The sequence below is a fragment of the Saccopteryx bilineata genome, chromosome 7, assembly GCF_036850765.1.
Source record: "Saccopteryx bilineata isolate mSacBil1 chromosome 7, mSacBil1_pri_phased_curated, whole genome shotgun sequence".
NCBI lineage: Eukaryota > Metazoa > Chordata > Mammalia > Chiroptera > Emballonuridae > Saccopteryx > Saccopteryx bilineata.
In genome coordinates, this window is record NC_089496.1 from 71,640,363 (window position 1) to 71,659,008 (window position 18,646).

The 18,646-nt window shown below is 46.8% G+C and overlaps 1 protein-coding gene across 5 annotated transcripts in view; it reads left to right on the top strand.

The window, feature by feature from the left end:
- SCAPER (S-phase cyclin A associated protein in the ER) overlaps positions 1 to 18,646 on the top strand; it is a 312,812-nt gene that overhangs the window by 283,738 nt on the left and 10,428 nt on the right. For all 5 annotated transcript variants that reach the window (XM_066239323.1, XM_066239324.1, XM_066239322.1 and 2 more), the window contains one exon: positions 729 to 878. In XM_066239323.1, the coding sequence (XP_066095420.1) occupies positions 729 to 878 (150 nt within the window). The remainder of the gene's footprint in view (positions 1 to 728; positions 879 to 18,646) is intronic.

Below are 18,646 nucleotides of genomic sequence, written 5' to 3' on the forward strand. Positions count from 1 at the left end.
GGCTTGCCTCTCCCCTTTGCCCTCCTGTCGCTCTGTCTGTTTGACATGTTTATTAAATAGAAGCTCCGGGCTGTGCAGACAGACCCCTGCCCTCCTCCCGCATGCCCCCTACCCACAGCCCTGGGCCTGTCTGCAGCAAGGGCCCTGGAAGCCTGAGCTGGGGCTGCTTCTCATGGTTGGGTTTTCTTACATTATTTTGGGTGCCCTGGGTTTATAAAGCTTTTAATTTGCATAATAACTAGTTGTTATTTATATTTCTTTTCTATGTGAACATAAGTAAATAACTTGAATTGTATTTGTGTCCCTGTGTACAAGAATATATTTCCTCCTTCAGGAAAAAAAAAAGTATTGGAAGTTAACTACATGTTAGATTTACAGGTGAATTTTTGTATTTTGGTATTTTTCATGGTGAGTCTATTTGTACAATGAGAAAAAAGAACTTACTTAAAATGGAAGAACTAACCATGCTATAGGTGTCTTGATCTATGTAGTACAGGCATTTGGTCTGCTATGATATATTTTCTGTTCCTTTTCAGGTTAAACATTGCATTTATTATAGTCATTTGTAAATGCAGGAATCACCAAGCTGAACTGTTAAGCATTGCGCTCTCAACACTGTATATGTTTTTCCGGCCCCGTGGCAGAAAGTGCGCAGGGCCCGGTCTTGCTTTGTTGTCAGCAGCCCTGGCTCTCCCTGGGCAGTTCTAACTTCTCCTTGTCTTTGTCAGTCCATTGTAGGGGCAGAGGGCTTGTCCCTTGCATTCCGGCACATCGCCAGCTCCCTCCTGGGCCACTGTAGCCAAGTCTCCTGTGAAAGCCTCCTTCATGAGGTCATTGTCTGTGTGGGCTACTTCACTGTCAACCACCCAGATAACCAGGTAAGAGGCCCTGGAAGGTTCCTGAGACTGCTCCTGCAGCGATGAGAGTGTGAGGTATCGGCATGAGAAAAGGCAGGCTGGCCTGCTGGAACCCATCTGTCCTGTGTGAGGCCCATTAACAGGCTCCAGGGAAGTCTGGAAGTCTCTGACTTCTCTCCAAAGAGATTTGATCAGCACTAGATTAACACTAGGGCCTCCTCTTAGAGCTATAAATATAAAATATTTTTAATAAAATATTCTTAAGCCACACAGAAGTACCTGCTTCCTTACCACGTGGATTCTGATGCTCTATCCATATGCTTTTTTGTTTTGATGAGGAAGAGTGCATCTTTCAATTTGGGTCACTTTGCAAGAAGTACTAGAGTCAAGTGCTGTATGACACTGCTGGCTCTTGGCCTCTGCCTGGTTATGTAGATGCCACCAGGTGGTATTGGATGGGGGTCTGAGAAGGCAGGACTTGGGGCTCTTCCAGTTGAGTCACCAGAGTAGTTTTGCTTTCTACTCTTGATTATTTGGTTTTTGAGCAAGATTTCATTTGTAACTAGGGTTCTGCTGCTTTTAGAAGTTGGGAGATCTGTGCTCCAGATTTTGTGAAAAAAATAATAAAGCATCATATTTGATTATATTTTTAAAACCAGAGTTATGGCTACTGTGGCCACATGGCTCAGTAGATAGAGCATCAACCCAGTATGTCAGAGGATGTGGGTTCAACCCCCAGTTAGGGCACATAGGAGAGGCAATCAATGAGTATGGAACAATGGAGTGAAATGAGTTGATGCTTCTGTCTCTTTCTTTCCCTCCCTTTCTCTCTCAAGTCAATGGAAAAATTAAAAACAAACAAAAAGCAGTTACAGCATATATAACATATCAAATACTAATTCCTGACAACCTTGTTTATCTATCCTTTTTATACCTACTTTTTATGTTATAACTGGAAGTTTGTACCTTTTCCCCACCCCCCACCCCTCTGAATATTTTTACATAGCTGAGGTCATACTGTATATACATTCGTGTCCTGCTTTTTACACTTAACCTTATATCAGAATTATTCTTGTGAATATCATTTTTAATGTCTGTATGGCTTTATCTTATATAGACAGCTCATAGCTGACCTAACAATTTCCTGCTTTGTTTACTATGTTGTGACACCTGCACTTGTAAAGAGGCAAGTGATTCATGTGTGTACAATTCCATAGCAAAAAATTTTGTTAACCTCAAAAATAAAACCACTAGACTGACTGGGCAGTGGTACAGTGGATAGAGCATTGGACTGGGATGTGGAGGACCCAGGTTCGAGACCCTGAGGTCACCAGCTTGAGTGCGGGCTCATCTAATTTGAGCAAAAGCTCACCAGCTTGGACCCAAGATCACTGGCTTGAGCAAGGGGTTACTCAGTCTGCTGTGGCCCTATGGTCAAGGCACATATGAGAAAGCAATCAATGAACAACTAAGGTGCCACAACGAAAAACTGATGATTGATGCTTTCATCTCTCTTTGTTCCTGTCTGTCCCTGTCTATCCCTCTCTCTGACTCTCTCTGTCTCTGTAAAAAAAATAATAAATAAATAAATGAAACCACTAGTTATTTTACCAGCAAGAATGTATTTATGTGGGAATAGTAGAGAATTGCAATTCTGGATAAGCATGTTGTAGCAAAAAACTATAGGTAAGTCCAGCAAACAACAGAGGAAGGTTACTTTATAGAGAAAAGGGAGGAAGCTGGGAGGGATGCTTTGAAGAAAAGTCCATTTGAGCCTGACCAGGTGGTGGCATAGTAGATAAAGCGTCGGACTGGGATGCAGAGGACCCAGGTTCGAGACCCCAAGGTCACCAGCTTGAGCGCTGGCTCATCTGGTTTGAGCAAAGCTTACCAGCTTGGACCCAAGGTCACTGGCTTGAGCAAGGGGTTACTCAGTCTGCTGTAGCCCCACGGTCAAGGCACGTATGAGAAAGCAATCAACAAACAACTAAAGTGCCACAACGAAAAACTGATGATTGATGCTTCTCATCTCTCTTTGTTACTGTCTATCCCTCTCTCTGACTCTCTCTCTGTCTCTGTAAAAAAAAATAAAAAAAAAAAATAGAAAAGTCCATTGGAGGAGAGTGAGAGTGTAGGGTCATAATGCTTCTCATTGGTTGAGCTGCAGGGTTTCCATTGGCTGGTTTGTTGCTGGGCAAGGAGAAAATCTTCCTTCCTCTTGCTGGTATGATAGAGATGCTTCTTGCAGGAAATGCAAGATCTGTGCTTATGTTGCATGGTGGTAGGTGAGAGCTCCTCCTTCAGGCCTCCTGACTCCATTGCACATGGGGGTTCTTAACTGCAGCAAAGTTTATGGATAGTTTCAAACTCTGCTTTTAAACCAACTGTGTTGTGATGAATTACTGAACTAAGAATTGTGTGAGGTTTCAGAGTTTTTCTGCAGTTGCTGGATCACAGACTTATCCTCTCCTATAGATAAAGCACTTGTTCTCAGTGTCTCTGGGCTCACCAGAGAGACTGGGAAATGGGATTGGGAGAACCAGTGTTTGCAGATGGCATGTTAGAACCACTCTGGACCTGCTGGAAGAGTAATGAGTGAGCATGCAGGGACAAGAAAGTACAAATTAAATAAGCAACATGAGGAGACAGAGATCTTGTGGCGGGTCAGGTGGGGTTTGGAGATAATTGTTGAGTTGTGAGCTTACTGTGAAGAAGAAATCAGAAAGGTGAAAAAAGCCAGACATTCTATTTTGACCTCTTACCTCCCAGAAGGATTGAATACTAACGTGGATATCCACTTCTGATTGGGGAAAGGTCAGAGAAGTCAGTTCAGCCCTAAGGCTGAAATGTCGTTGCTGAAATGCAACAATCTCTGAGAAGAAAGAATAGGATAAAAAGAGAAGAAAGCAGAAATTGCTCTAAATGATAGTAATTGTCAAACACTGAAATACTGTACCTTAGGAAATGTTGTTTCTTAGCATAACCTCTGATATTTATAGAATTCTTTGTAATAGTTTCCCCATCTGTTGTCTCTTGGACCTCATTAGCCCTCAGTGAGCCTAGAAGTACAAGAATTACTCTGCCTCATATACTGGTAAGGAATCGGGACTCAGAGAGGTGAAGCCATCCCCAAGATGACATAAGAACCACTAAGACAGGAACTAGAACCCAGACCTTGCAAAGCTCAACCTGGTATACATTTCATTTCATGTTGCTTAAGAAAATCATACATATCACAAGCCCCATCTACTGGTTGGTGATATGTGAAGTGTATCTTGGGTGGGGGTAAGGTAGAGAAGATGATGCCAGTTTACCTAGACACATTAAGAAGCTGCCATTCTGCAGCTTCATGCTGATGGGAAGCTTCTGGGACATACTGTACCTGTGTGCCTGACTCAGGAGACTAGAAGGTCCTGGGAAGGTGTGAACACGTGTGTTTTATGAGCACCAAATGGACCACAGTCCAGGAAATAGAAAGCCTAGATTTTAGCCTCAGCTCTGTCACTAGCTGTGTGATCTCAGAGAAATCATTTCCCTCTTGGGGCTTGAGCATCGTGACTATACTAAGAGGTAGATTACTGGAAATGGATAAGGGTGATGGTTGCACAATATTGTGAATGTACTTAATGCCACTGAATCATGGGGCTTAAAAAATGGTTAGAATGGTGAGTTCTGCCCTGGCTGGTTGGCTCAACGGTAGGGTGTTGGCCTGGCGTGTGGAAGTCCCAGGTTCAATTCCTGGTTAGGGCACACAGGAGAAACGCCCATCTGCTTCTCCACCCCTCCCCCTCTCTTTCCTCTCTGTCTCTCTCTTCCCCTTCCGCAGCCAAGGCTCCATTGGAGCAAAGATGGCCCGGGGCACTGAGGATGGCTCGATGGCCTCCGCCTCAGGTGCTAGAATGGCTCTGGTTGCAATGCAGCAATGTCCCCCTGGTGGGCATGCCGGGTGGATCCCGGTTGGGCGCATGCGGGAGTCTGTCTGACTGCCTCCCCACTTCTAACTTCCAAAAAACCCCCCAAAAAACAGAATGGTAAGTTCCATGTTAAATATATTTACCACAATAAAAAATTTGTGTGGTACCAGATGATCTCCCCTCTGAGCTCTGTGATATTTTGAAGGCTGAGATTGGAACCATTGATAGGCCAGCATTCTGATTTCCTTGGGACTCCAAGCATCTTGTGGGTTTTCAGACCCTCCTGTGCTGCTCTAGGTTCTGTCAGCTGCAGATGGCTTCATGAGCTGCCTGCTTGCTCCATGGCCACTCATCCTTAAAAGCCAAAAACCCCTTGCTCCCCTGTCCATAGAGGGGATAAGTATAGACTTACAGGCGAGATGTCAGGTGCCTAGCCCTGTGATGCCATCTCGAGCCCACAGCTGTTTTATTTGCACAAAACACTGTTCCCACTACTTGTGGCTGAGCTCTGGGCCCACTCTGCTGCATTAGAGAGCAGGAGAGGGGGAATCAGCTCAAGCATGCCAGGATGATAACTGCTCATTCCTGGGAAAATTGGGGAGTTTTCACTTGATCTTAGCCAAAAGTCCAAGAAGCAATGGGGAGGGGAGAGTTTTCTATAACTAAAAAGCTGGTTGTTTATTTTTATTCTAAAACCTTGTTTTATTAAATTCCCTTTATACTCCCCCAAACCCAATAATTCTCCAAATGAATATTTGCAGAGGGGATGTAGTAAGTGCAGCTTCAGTCACAGATGATGCAGCCTTCACCCTGGACAGCTCTGCATTATCTCATCCAGTTTTCTCGTATCACAGGTGGAGAATCTGAGGCTTAGAAAGGAAAAGGAATTACCAAGCAGGACTGGCAGGGCCCTGCCTCACTTCTGTTCTTATGAAAGTGAATTTCTTTTTTTTTTTTAAATGAGAGGAGGGGAGATAGACAGACTTCCACATGCACCCTGACCGGGATCCATCTGACAGCTTTTGTCTAGGGCCAATGCTCGAATCAATCAAGACATTTTTAGTGCCTGAGGCTGATGCGCTCAGTCCAAGTGAGCTATCCTCAGCGCCCAGACAAAATGTTCAAACCAATCAAGCCACTGACTATGGGAAGGGAAGAGGGAGAGAAGGGGGAGACAAAGGGGGAGAGAAGCAGATGGTCACTTCTCTTGTGTGCCCTGACCAGGTATTGAACCTGGGACGTCCATATGCCAGGTCGGTGCTCTATCCAATGAGCAAACCAGCCAGGGCCGAAAGTGAGTTTCCTTAGACACCTCTCTAAAACAGAAGAACTTCAAAGAAGTTATAGTGCTCAAGACATGTAGTGTTTCTGTATTATTAGTCAGAAGTCACTTTAATTCCCAGGCCTGTTTGTCCACAGGAGAACCTTTGTTTCCTGTGTGGAAACAGCTTGGGTCTTTATCATTTGGGCCATTCTGAGCTCCTAATGCAGCCCATGGCTGCGTCATCAGCTCACTGCTTTGCATAAAGGATTGGTACCTTGGTCAATCTATTAACTGCAAGGACGGAGCCCCTTGATACCAAGGGTGACCTCAGCAGACAAACCTGGATAGTAGAAGTAATGCCCCTATGAGATGGAACCAATCATCTCTTTCCTGTAGGGATGCAGTTTCTAATTAAAATGTCATGTTAAATCAAAAGCTTCCTTGTGTTTTATCGCACTTTCAGAGCTCTTTCTAAGTTTCTTCCCATTTAATTATTATAATGAACATAATTAGTATGTGCTGTGAGCCATTCACTTTATTTACATTTTATATTGGATAATTAAATGTTGCCTGATAATTAAATTAACTCCAGTGACAAATGATTTGACTGCCTGCATATTGCCGTATGGGGAATAAGCACCTTTGCATATTCATTTTAAATAGTGACTGACTTTTTCATTTGGAAAGACCCCATAGATTGCAGCTGTCAGAGCGCAAATCTCTTAGGAGAGTTGAAGGGAAGGGTCCCTTTGACCCGCAGTCCCCAACAGCTCCTCTGTGGAGAAGTTTATGTCTGTCAGGTAACCATCTGTTCTGCACGTACCAGAGGCTCCTGCAGGCTTCTGGGGAGATCAACACAGCAAGTAAGCGGGACAGTGAGGCTCTTGCAATGAGATTTGTGCTGAGCTGTGACGTGCATTTTCCAAGTCTTTTGTAATTTGGTGATTTAGCCAGAAAACGCAAGCATTAATTGACTAAAACAGTGGTTCTCAACTCATAAATAAAATATGTATTTCCGATGGCTTTAGGCGACCCCTGTGTTTTGGTCGTTCGACCCCCGCCAGGGTCGCAACCCACAGGTTGAGAACCGCTGGACTAAAACATCCCTAAACTCTGTTGTCCTCACACCTGCCGTTTCCCTGGAAAGGAAAGCAGGTCTGTCCCGGGTCATGCACTGTCAATGCTGAAGGAGGCAGAGCTGTTTTCAGAGGGGCTCAGCTTTCTAGAGCCTGATTCCAACTTTGAAAACTTTCAGAGGCAGCCTGATTCCTGCTCAAACATTCTTACTTTACTCTTTGTTCTTCCCAAAGGCCTCACTCACGCCCATTAGGTAACTCTCAGCCCTGTCTACTGTGGATGTCCACTGTGGGCTCAGACTGGGAAGTCCAGCGTCCACAGCCTTTCTGTTCTCTGGATGAGTGCGGGCAGCTCATTCTGTAGCTGTCACACTGGCATTCGGCTTTCTGTACTTTCTCTTTGTGTGACACATATAGTTCCTTTTATAAAATAAAAATAAAATGCCCTGGCCAGTGGCTCAGTGGATAGAATATTGGCCTGGCGTATGGACATCCCGGGTTCAGTTCCCAATCAGGGCACACAGGAAAAGTGACCACCTGCTTTCCCCCCTTCCTTACTGCCAGTGGCTCTATTGGTTCAAATGTGGCCCCGGACACTGAGGATAACTCCATTGGAGCGCATCAGCCTCAGGCACAAAAAATAGCTCGGTACTCCAGCATTGGCCCTTGATGGGGTTGCCAGGTGGATCCTGGTTGGGGTGCATGCGGGAGTCTGCCTCACTATCTCCCCTCCTCTCACCTAAAAAATATATACATTTCCTAATTAAAAATAACTTTTGCTCAAACATTGACTTTAAGACTTTTAGTGAGTGACCTGGCTGCTATTAGAATGGAAAAATTTGCCAGTTAGCAGTTTTGGCTAATTATAGTAAAAGTCACCCATATCACAGAATCCAAACAGACACTTTTTACCTCCCTCATCTCTTTGGTGAATTTTCCAACACAAAGGTAGTTCGAAGTCCCACATGCTTATGGCAGGTACCTTTTTTAAAAAAAATTCTTTTTATTTTAATTTTTTTTAATTTTTACAGGGACAGAGAGAATCAGAGAGAGGGATAGATAGGGACAGACAGACAGGAATGGAGAGAGATGAGAAGCATCAATCATCAGTTTTTCGTTGCGACACCTTAGTTGTTCATTGATTGCTTTCTCATATGTGCCTTGACTGCGGGCCTTCAGCAGACCAAGTAACCCCTTGCTTAAGCCAGCGACCTTGGGTCCAAGCTGGTGAGCTTTTGCTCAAGCCAGATGATCCCACGCTCAAGCTGGCAACCTCGGGGTCTTGAACCTGGGTCCTTCCACATCCTAGTCCGACGCTCTATCCACTGCGCCACCGCCTGGTCAGGCGGCAGGTACCTTTTTTACTGCATAAACCACCTGAGAGGTTATAGGGAGCTCCACGCTGGACCATGCGGCTGCCGTGCCTGGGTTCCCTGGACCATCGTTGACCAGGCCTATGAGCTTGTGGTACCTGACTGACGAGGGGCCGTTCTCCCTGACTCCTGACTCACCACGTTCACGCAGGCCCTCCTGCTTGTGGACAGTGCAGCGGTAGTGAAGGGGGCACTGACTGGATTCACATCCTGAGTCTATCTGCACTTGAGCTTTTGAACTTGATCTTTAATGGTACTAAACATCAGATACCACAGAGGACAAGAACATAAGGTCTGAAGTCAGCGGGCTTGAGAATCCCTCTGCTGTTATTACTATGACCTTGGTCGGGTTACTGCACATGAGCCTCAGTGTCCTCGTGTGTGAAGTAGGGGGTCATGATGCCACAACCTCTCCGGTGCTTGTGTGGAGTAAGTGGGACAATATGTGACCTGACTCGTGGGGATGCTTAGGAAGGCAGCTGTCATCACAGCTTTATGGCACCAAACAATACACCTGAGTCACATGGGCCTGAGATACACAGGGTTGTACAGATAAACCGTCCCTTCCTTCACCAGCTTCTCAGTTTCTCAGGCTCCAAACACTCCAGTAAAATACTGTCATGAAATCCAGCATTAAAACTGTGAGTTTGGAGTTTTCCTCCTAAAATAAAATTTAAAAAATAATAATAATAATTAAAAAAATAAAAATAAAAAACTGTGAGTTTAAAAGCTAGCCACAGGTTTCTCAGTTGGGAGTCCACTGAGCTGCTTTGGCAGTGGCTGTGAGACCGAGCGCATGGATGAGAGCCTACTTCTGCACAAGGGGTTAGGAAGTTAATCGTCCCCTTCAGAGCCCCATCCCAAGATGGCAGAACCACAGAAGACGCACAGGGGAAGCCGTCTGCACCTCCTCCCTGGGCACTCACACCCCAGTCCTCTGAATGAGGCTCAGGTCAGGCGTGCTTATGCCTCAGCCATCCTTGCCCACTTGAAAATCTTCAACTAGGACATCAAATGTGCACAAGAAAGTGAAACCAGAAAGACTATTTTGTCAAAAGTGAACTCCTGACCAGTGATAAATCTAATTGTTTCTGGGCCTGCCTTGGTCTTCAGTCGTGGAAGCACTTTCTTTTAATAAACCCCTGAAACAGACTACGAACACTTAATCTGTAATCACAGAGGAAACACAGCTCCTGAGATAGGAAATAGTATCTCCTGGGTCACAAAAAGCCGACTGCCGTTGAACAGTTACCAGTGCAGCAGTCAGGGTTGCTGGGTCCTGCCCCAGTGGCAGAGCTGTGTGACCCTGGGCCAGTCACTGCCCCTCTCTGGGCTTTACTCTCCTGTCTGTGAAAAGAGTCAGCTCGGTGTTCTGAGCCCTTCAGCTCTGATAGAAGAAGCATGTATGTATCTAAGACAAAGTGGGAGGTCATGGCCAAACCAGCATAAGTAGGTAAATTTAATCGTTTTCATTTCTAAGTACAGCAATCACAGAGCCCCTGTTCTCCTTTCTGTTCCACAAACAGCTGGCAAGCCCACCCCCACCCACCTCAGGCCTTTGTCCTTGCTGCTTTCTCCTTGGAGTACTTTTCCCTCAGAAATCAGCAGGCTTTCGGGGACTTGCAGAGGTTGTCAGGGGTCATGCTCTCAGAGTGGCCTCCCCTGTCAGCCCCACAGTCACTGTTTCTTCTTTACCTTGATCTATTTTTTTATACGTATATTACCCACCCCCGACATTGATTTATTTATGCCGTCTCCCCACTGCCACCCAGCCCACTGGAATGTGGGTACCCAAAGAGCAGTGCCTCGCACATAGTTACCTGGTAAATATTTGTTGAATGAATGATTGGATGTTAAGATGATACATCATTCCTTAGGCATAATACTGCAGAAAAGGTTAAAACAGCCCCAGATTTTGAAAGGTACAGCACTTCTGTTTTATTGACTAAACCTCCTGAACTGACTTTTAGCTAACAATTTAAGAGCCATTTCTTTGGCACAATAAGTTATTTATCTTTGAATCTATTCTAAAAGAAGCTTAGTTTTGTTTTTGCTGGAGCCAGTAGTTCTGAGAACCAACGGAAACTTCTGTTTAATGTTTGGCAAATCCTATTTTGAGAAAACAGTGCTATATGAAAGCATGGTTCATGTCCCAGCCCTCCGCTGGTGTGGGTGATAAACTTGGGCAGGTTTTCCTGAGTGTCAGTCACTTTCCCCAGGTATAGGACGGAGACAAGAAGTCCCAGCTCATAGGGTTGTTGTGAAGATTGAGTTATCCTTGTTATAGAGGTCCCAACTTTATTTGACTCTTGACTATGAGAGTGGATGTCTCTGGGGTCTTTGCTTACCAGGTTGATGGCATTGTCACAGAAAATTTCTTATTATGACTGAGATTATTTTAAAAAAAGCTTTTTGGCAGGTATGTACCCACTTTAAGAAAGTACACTATTGGAGAATCAACATTTAAAGACTCCCAAATCACCATATTATTTATTTATTTATTTAGTACTTTCATTTATTTTTTTTAAGTGAGAGGAGAGGAGATAGAGAGACAGACTCCCACATGCACCCTGACCGGGATCCATCCAGCAACCCCCATCTGGGGCCGATGCTCAGATCAACTGCGCTATCCTCAGTGCCCGGGGCTTATGCTTGAACATATTGAGCCACTGGCTACAAAAGGGGAAGAGAGAGAGAAGGGGGAGAGGAAGGGGAAGAGAAGCATATGGTCACTTCTGTGTGCCCTGACCAGGAATCAAACCGAGGACATCTACACACTGGGCTGACACTCAATCCACTAAGCCAACCGGCCAGGACCAATATTATTCATTTTAATAACAAGTTTTCTGAAGGCATTTTAAACTATTTTTCTTAAATCCCTTAGGGAACCTTTCTTCTGTCCCCAGATGCTGCACATGTTGTCAGAGCCGCTGTCACAGCAGCAGTCAGTAGGCCAGTCACTGTTCTCAGGCAGTGGGGCACTGATAGCGTTTCTAAAGCTTGATGAGAGAACATGGGCTCTGAAACCAGGCGACTTAAGTTCTGTCCCAATTCTCCCACTAACCAGCTCTGCCACCTGGGCAGACCACTTAGCTGCCAGGTGCCATTTCTCATCTGTAAAATATGATAAAGCTGGTAATACCTTGTGGGGCTGTTTGCAGATCCCTGGGCCAGACAAATGCTGTTTCTGTGTTGTTATTGAAATTATCATTGTCTACCTCCACGTTCCCTGCTCTTAGTGGGAAAAGGCATGAAGTGTCCACCATTCAGCTCTGACATTTGCTGTCACCCTAGATAGGCATCTCGGCTGTCAGTGTTTCCCCATCTTCCCCATCCGTTGAGACTGGAGAGAATCAGTGGAGACTCTGGAGAGCTCTGTGTATCACCTGCAAGCAGGGTCCTCGGTGGACCCAAAAGATGTGGAAGCACCAAGGAGTCTTCCTGGCAGGATCCCTGGGCTGCCACTCAGCATGCTGCTCTGGCCCAGCTGCCAGCTGCCCTTCCCAGGGCCACACCTCGTTGAGCAGGACACACTGACCGCTGATCACCAGATGCCTGTCGAGAAAGCAGTGAAGGGCGGGGTGCGGGGGAGAGGTCTCCACTCACCACCATGGGCTGCAGAAGTAGAAGGAAGGGAAACCTCACACCCAAGTAATTCTCTTTGTACGGGCAACTGCTAAACTGAAAACACACCACAGAGACCAGAGGTGCTCTGAGATTGTGTTAGGGAAAGACACTGGGAAACTCCTGACATGAATCACTGGGAACATTTAATGGGCCTTAATTGGAACCTTATCCTACTGTACTTAGAGCTGAGAGATGAAAGCTGAAGAAATCTGAGAGACCATTTATTTCACTTGAGAAAGCAGTAAACTGAACTACAAAGAGATTTGACTACTATTATATTTTTAAGATTAAATAAAATTGTCATAGACTAGTGCTGGAGAGCCTGTAAGTGCTCCATGGAATGTATCCACGTTCCCTGTCTGCTGTTAGGAGGTGACCAGAAAGTCCCTTTGGTGCTGCATGTCTTAACCCTGCTGCTCTCACGCCACCAGAGGCTTCATGGAAGGAAGGTCGGACCTCAGTACTCCTCACAGGAAGGGTCCAAACCCCACTTAGAATACTTGCATGTTAAAGCATTATTAAATAATGTTCTTACCCTGGTCAGTTGGCTCAGTGGTAGAGCGTCGGCCCAGCATGTGTAAGTCCCAGGTTCAATTCCTGGTCAACGCATACAGGAGAAGCACCTATCTGCTTCTCCCTCCCTTTAACTCCCCCCTGCTCCCTATATTTCTTTCTCTCTCTCTCTTCTTCCCCTTCCACAGCCATGGCTCGAATGTTCGAACAAAGTTGGCCTCGGGTGCTGAGGATGGCTCCATGGCCTTGACTCAGGCACTAAAATAGCTCAGTTGCCGAGCAACAGAGCAGCAGCCCAGACGGGCAGAGTATCACCTGGTAGGGGTTTGTAGGGTAGATTCCGGTAGGGTGCATGCAGGAGTCTGTCTCTGCCTCCCCACCTCTCATTTAATAATAATAATAATAATAATGTTCTTCTACCTACCCACCTCCCTATCCCTCACACATACCCTGTTAGTCTGTAATGGTCATAATTTTTCCAGTATCATGTGTGTGTGTGTGTGTGTGTGTAAGGTTTTTTTTGTTTTGTTTTTTACAGAGACAGAGAGTCAGAGAGAGGGATAGATAGGGACAGACAGACAGGAACGCAGAGAGATGAGAAGCATCAATCATCAGTTTTTTGTTGCAACACCTTAGTTGTTCATTGAGTGCTTTCTCATATGTGCCTTGACCATGGGCCTTCAGCAGACTGAGTGACCCCTTGCTCGAGCCAGTGACCTTGGGTCCAAGCTGGTGAGCTTAGCTCAAACCAGATGAGCCCACGCTCAAGCTGATGACCTCGGGGTTTCAAACCTGGGTCCTCCGCATCCCAGTCCAACGCTCTGTCCACTGCGCCACCGCCTGATCAGGCTAAGTTTTCATTTCTTAACCTGGATTAGAAAATCAGAATAACTACTAGTGAAGAATTTGGGAGTGGCATAGTTTGTATGATGACTTTTTTAATTCTTTCTTAAGAAAAAATAGTCTAAGCTTTTTTTTAACCATATTTAAATGTAATATCTAAATAGGTATAGGCAGCATAAGGTGCTCATGGCTGATAGCACAGGGTTATATATTTCTTGGCACATAATCTAGGGTTTTCTGTAACCAGCCTTCTTCCTTCTCCCTACCTTCCACCCTGTGGTGGAGGGGACACAGAAAATGCAAATAAACAGAAAACCCAAAATAAAGTAGTCCCTCAAATTTACAGTCATATGGTGAGTCAGTATCATTCCAAGGTCTGTGCTCTTTAAGCTTTTTCAAACATAAATTGCAATGAAATTGTACTTTGGGGTTTAGTCCTGACAAATTATAGATCTGATTTTAGGGATAGGCAAGAATTTGAGATAATCTAGCTTAGCCTCCTTGTACTGCAAGATGTGTCGAAGGGAATCTAGAACATGCTTCACTTTAAAAGGTAACTCTTCTCTTCCCTGACCAGGCGGTGGCACAGTGGATAGATATAGGACTGGGATGGGGAGGATCCAGGTTCGAGACCCTGAGGTAGCCAGCTTGAGTGCAAGCTCATCTGGTTTGAGAAAAACTCACCAGCTTAAGCCCAAGGTCACTGGCTTGAGCAAGGGGTCATTCAGTCTGCTGTAGCCCCCCAGTTAGGGCACATATGAGAAAGCAATCAGTGAACAACTAAGGAGCTGCAACGAAGAATTGATGCTTCTTATCTCTTTCCCTTCCGGTCTATCCCTATCTGTCCCTCTCTCTGACTCTTTGTGTCTCTGTCACACAAAATAGATAAATAAATAAAAAGTACCTCTTCTCAGTGAACAGAATGCTGGAGGTCACTTACTCTTGGGAAAATGTCACTGTCGTGAGCTTTGTGTCCATATATACATTCACCACTCATCTTTCTCTCATTTATCAACTTTAACAAAACGCTCATCCCATGGTAAACCATGTGCCAGGAGGTGCAGAAACTAATACAACCCAGGCCTCGTCCTTGTGGAACCCCTGCCTGGGCTGGCCGTGCTGACTCATCTGCTCCTTCAGGAGCCCTTTAACATGGCTGCACTGGTCCTGCCACTGTTCTAGACGCTGGGATGCACGGAAACTAAACAAAATCCCCGCCTCACGCTGCTCACATTCTGGGCTGGGAGGGAGGGACAGGCAATAAATGACCTGTGTGTGCCAGAGGGTGCCCTTGGACGTATTCACAGTGGAGGTCCTGCTGGAGCCAGTACTGAAAGTGGGCTAGACACTTACCAGCAGCAAGTAGGAAGGATATGCTAGGCCCAGGAAAGGCCGTGAGCGAAGGCTCTGGAAGTAAAATAGCCTGGCTGGTCCAGGAACTGGAGCTGTTCCTTTTGACGGGTGCTTAAGACGTAGAGCTGAGTGAAGATGCAGGCTGGGCCCAGGACATCAGGGCCAAAGAACTTGGGGACTTATCCTCTGGGTGATCTTGAGCATTACCCAGCACATTGCTGACAGGAGGGTGCTATGTCTCAGAGTCCCCTGCACTGTGAGGAGAATAGGAACATGGACCTCAGGACATCCCAGTTCAGCCCAGGGCTGTGAGAAGGGCCCTGGTTCTGAAGCATGAGCCTCCTGCAGGAGCAGAAGGGTGTTGGAGGAGGAGCCTGCCCGGAAGCGTCCTTTGCATCCCTGTGCTGGTCCCTAGCTCACAGCCTGTTTCCCAAAGGAAGCAGAAAACAGCATGCCCTGTCTTCTCACCCAGTTTCCCTGGATGGACACGTGGTACAGCCACTCACCCCCCGTTTCCCAAGGCTTTCATGGTCTCCAAAGTCGGAGAGAGGCCTAGCCCCCAGCTTCTGGCTTCAGCCTCTGGTCTTGTCCCTGGCTGTTCTCCCCCCCACCCCCCATGTGTCTCTGCTGCTGCCACCAGGAGGAGGCTACCTCCTGCACAGTTTGACAAGGTCTCTGCCCTGGATTCAGCCTGGAAAAGCAGAGGAATTTGTCTGCAGTGCTAGCCAAGGAATCTTTGTGTTTCTCTGCTCTGAATCGGATTATGTAAATGAATAGACTTTTTTTTTCTCCCATGATATATAAATAAAGCCATTCCTGCAGGCTCTCTGCTTTGCCCCCGAGGCATCAGATTAGAAAAACAGGGTGTATTGTTTGGGGCATGATTCATAGAGGTCACTGGCCTCCGGGCCTGGGCTTCAGGTGTGACGGGACTTGTCAGGAGTGCTGTGCACCGGCCGCGGCCACTTCACTGCAGCTTTGTAGCAGGACCTGTTCTGTGGGAGGAATGCAACAACTACTTTGTTTCTGCTCTGCTACGAAAATATGCTTTGTTCCAATGATTTACGGACTCTCTTGGCTGTCTCTTTTCATGAATTTAGATGTCTAGACACCTATTTTTGCCCCTCTGTTGAGGACATCTTGTCTCTGACAAGAAAAGGGGAAACAAAACAAAACAAGAATTCTTAGGCATAAGGACTTTTGCCTTGGTGAGATTTAACTGTCTGTATCCATTCTGTCTCAGTTCACCCACCCTACCACAGTGACCGACAGAGCTATTTGACCTTAGGTTTCACAGACCAGCTTACAGGGCTTCCCAGGAGAAGCTGCCCTGCCCCACGCTGCCCCTACTCTCTGGACCACAGTGCCAGGAGACTGGGATTCGATAGGGTGCTGGCCGAGGTACCTAGCCAGCTAGCTCCTCTTGCAAATGCAAAGATAGTGTCATCGGAGGCCCTGGGGGGACAGTAGGTTTGGGAACCTGAGCTCAGTCCTCACTCATTACTTCCCTAGACAGTTACTGAATACCTGTTATTTGTCACAAACTGTGCTAGGCACTATGCCAGTTAGTAGGGGTACAGGAGTAAATTAAAGGGACATAGCCTCCTTCTCATGGAGCTAACAGCTTTGAGACTGTTGAAAACTGGGACTTTTATTATTACATTGGCTTTTGCAACATGAATTGGTAGACAGAGCTGGAGCTTACAGAACGTCCCTGTGAGGGTTAGACATGGATTTTGTGGCAAGACTGGGTCCTCTGTGAGGGCAGGAGTGGCTCTGGCTTGTCACCACCCCATCTCCTACCACACTTGGCCGGAGTAGATGCTCAGTAAACATCTGATGAATGGAGGATTTGTCTGCTTGCTCACTTCCTGGCTCCTGGCTACACTCCAGGCCATCACAATTGGAGGGAAGGCACCCTCTGGGTGAGAGAGTTGGCTGGTTTCCGTTTGTGTAACATGATAGAGTCTCCACATGTATGCTCTCCTTGGAACCCAGGAAGTGAGTGCTGCATTGTCATTTTCAGATGGATGATCTGTACACTCTCCCCAGGCTTATTGCATTTCTAGACCAGACCTGACTACTCAGCACTTTACCTCCACTTTTCTTTTTTTCTTTAAATTAAACCGTTGGGGAAGAGTACTCAGGTCATACCGAGGATTATTAGCATTATCGCAGGACGGGTGTTCCAACAGCTCACTCCTGAGCGTCCAGTCCCACCACCCACTGTTTCTCTTGTTCAAGTTCTTATGTCTGATAATTTGAGACAAACCCTTGGCACAGCCCGGCACATAGCCAAAAACTGGTTATTTGATACCTAGCCAAGCAGAGTATAGGTTTTTGAAGAAAGGCCTTTTGTGTTGGTTTAATCTGTGTATGTCGGTTGGTTGCGTCTGTTTGGAGTGGCAGTGTGTCATCCTCATCTTCATCTGGACTGGCAAGGTTGTGTGAGAAGCTGGCTGGTGATCAGGCACGGGAATGAGCTCAGGCGTGGCGACAGAGAGCCCCTCTGCCCAGGGAGGGGCGCCCTGTATGTCTTGATAGTCCTGGATGGGCCTGAGGGGTGAGTGAAAAGCCAGCACTAAGAGTCCCGGGATGGCCTGGGGGACCTGGGACAAGTCTTTGAAGTTTCTGAGCATTAGATTTTTTTCTTACAAAAATGTATGGTCATCCCTGTCCGCCCACCTCAGAGTGTGGCAATGTAGGTGAGGGGCCTGTGTACACGGTCTGTGAATGCCATCTCTGCCTGTTACAGGCTCTGCTGTGCTGGGTGTTGTGGAGGTCCTGACAGTGCAGGGTCCTAGAAGACTGGATCCCTTCACACCAAGCGAGACCAGTGTCAACCAGCACCCACAGAAGGGGTGGGCCTTTTCTAGAATTCTCCTTAAAACCAGGCCAGGGAGCCCTGACTTTGTGCCCAGGACCCTGAGGATTCCCAGTCCAGCTTCCTTCTAGGGTAGGAGATAACTGATCACAGAATCCTTTCTTTAGGGATGTCTCAGGCCATTCAGGCTGCAGAAATGAAGTGCCACAGACTGGCGGCTTAACAACGCAGATTCGCTTCTCCTGCCTGGAGGCTGCAAGTCTAAGATCAGGAGGATGCCCGTCTGGTCAGGCTCCAGGGATAGCACTCTTCCAGGTGCAGACGGCCACCTTCCTGTCCTCACATGGCAGAAAGAGGCCTAAGGAGCTCCCCGGCGTCCCTTTATAAGGGACTAGTCCCAGCCATGATGATTCCTGTTGCCATCACATTGGGGTTAGGGCTCAACCAATGGATCTGGGGTGACAAACAGCCTGTAACACCGGACTAGCTGTGCAGACCTAGGGCAACATGGTATGGAGACCAGTGAGGTCTCTGAGTCAGAAAGTGGCATCTGTAGCTCGTGAGAAGAGATGTGGTTTGATTCCCCCAGTAACACGGAAGAGCCCCGCCCTCCAGCAGAGCGACACAGGACACAAGAGTGAAGCCACAGCCCCTGCCCATTTGAGACCAGGGATATGTCATCCCTGCTGCCCCATCTCTGGGCTGAAAGGAGAGCTGTCTCCGGCTGTGCTACCTGGGAAGACTTCCTGGGCTTGAGGATTTCCTGAAGTGCTTGGAGAGAAGCTTGTCTGGGGTCTCAGTCAGGAGCCTGCAGCGCCCGCCTGTGAGCTCTGGCCCTTCCTGCTCTGTTTTCAGCTGGACTCATCTAGCACAGCCTCAAAACACACGAAGTCAGCTAAGCCTCTTACCTGTGTGTCTTGGATCGTGCTCATACTGGGATTTTCTTTTCAGAACTGTCAGAATGCACTTCCTACCCCACTACCACCACAGGATCCTGGCTGG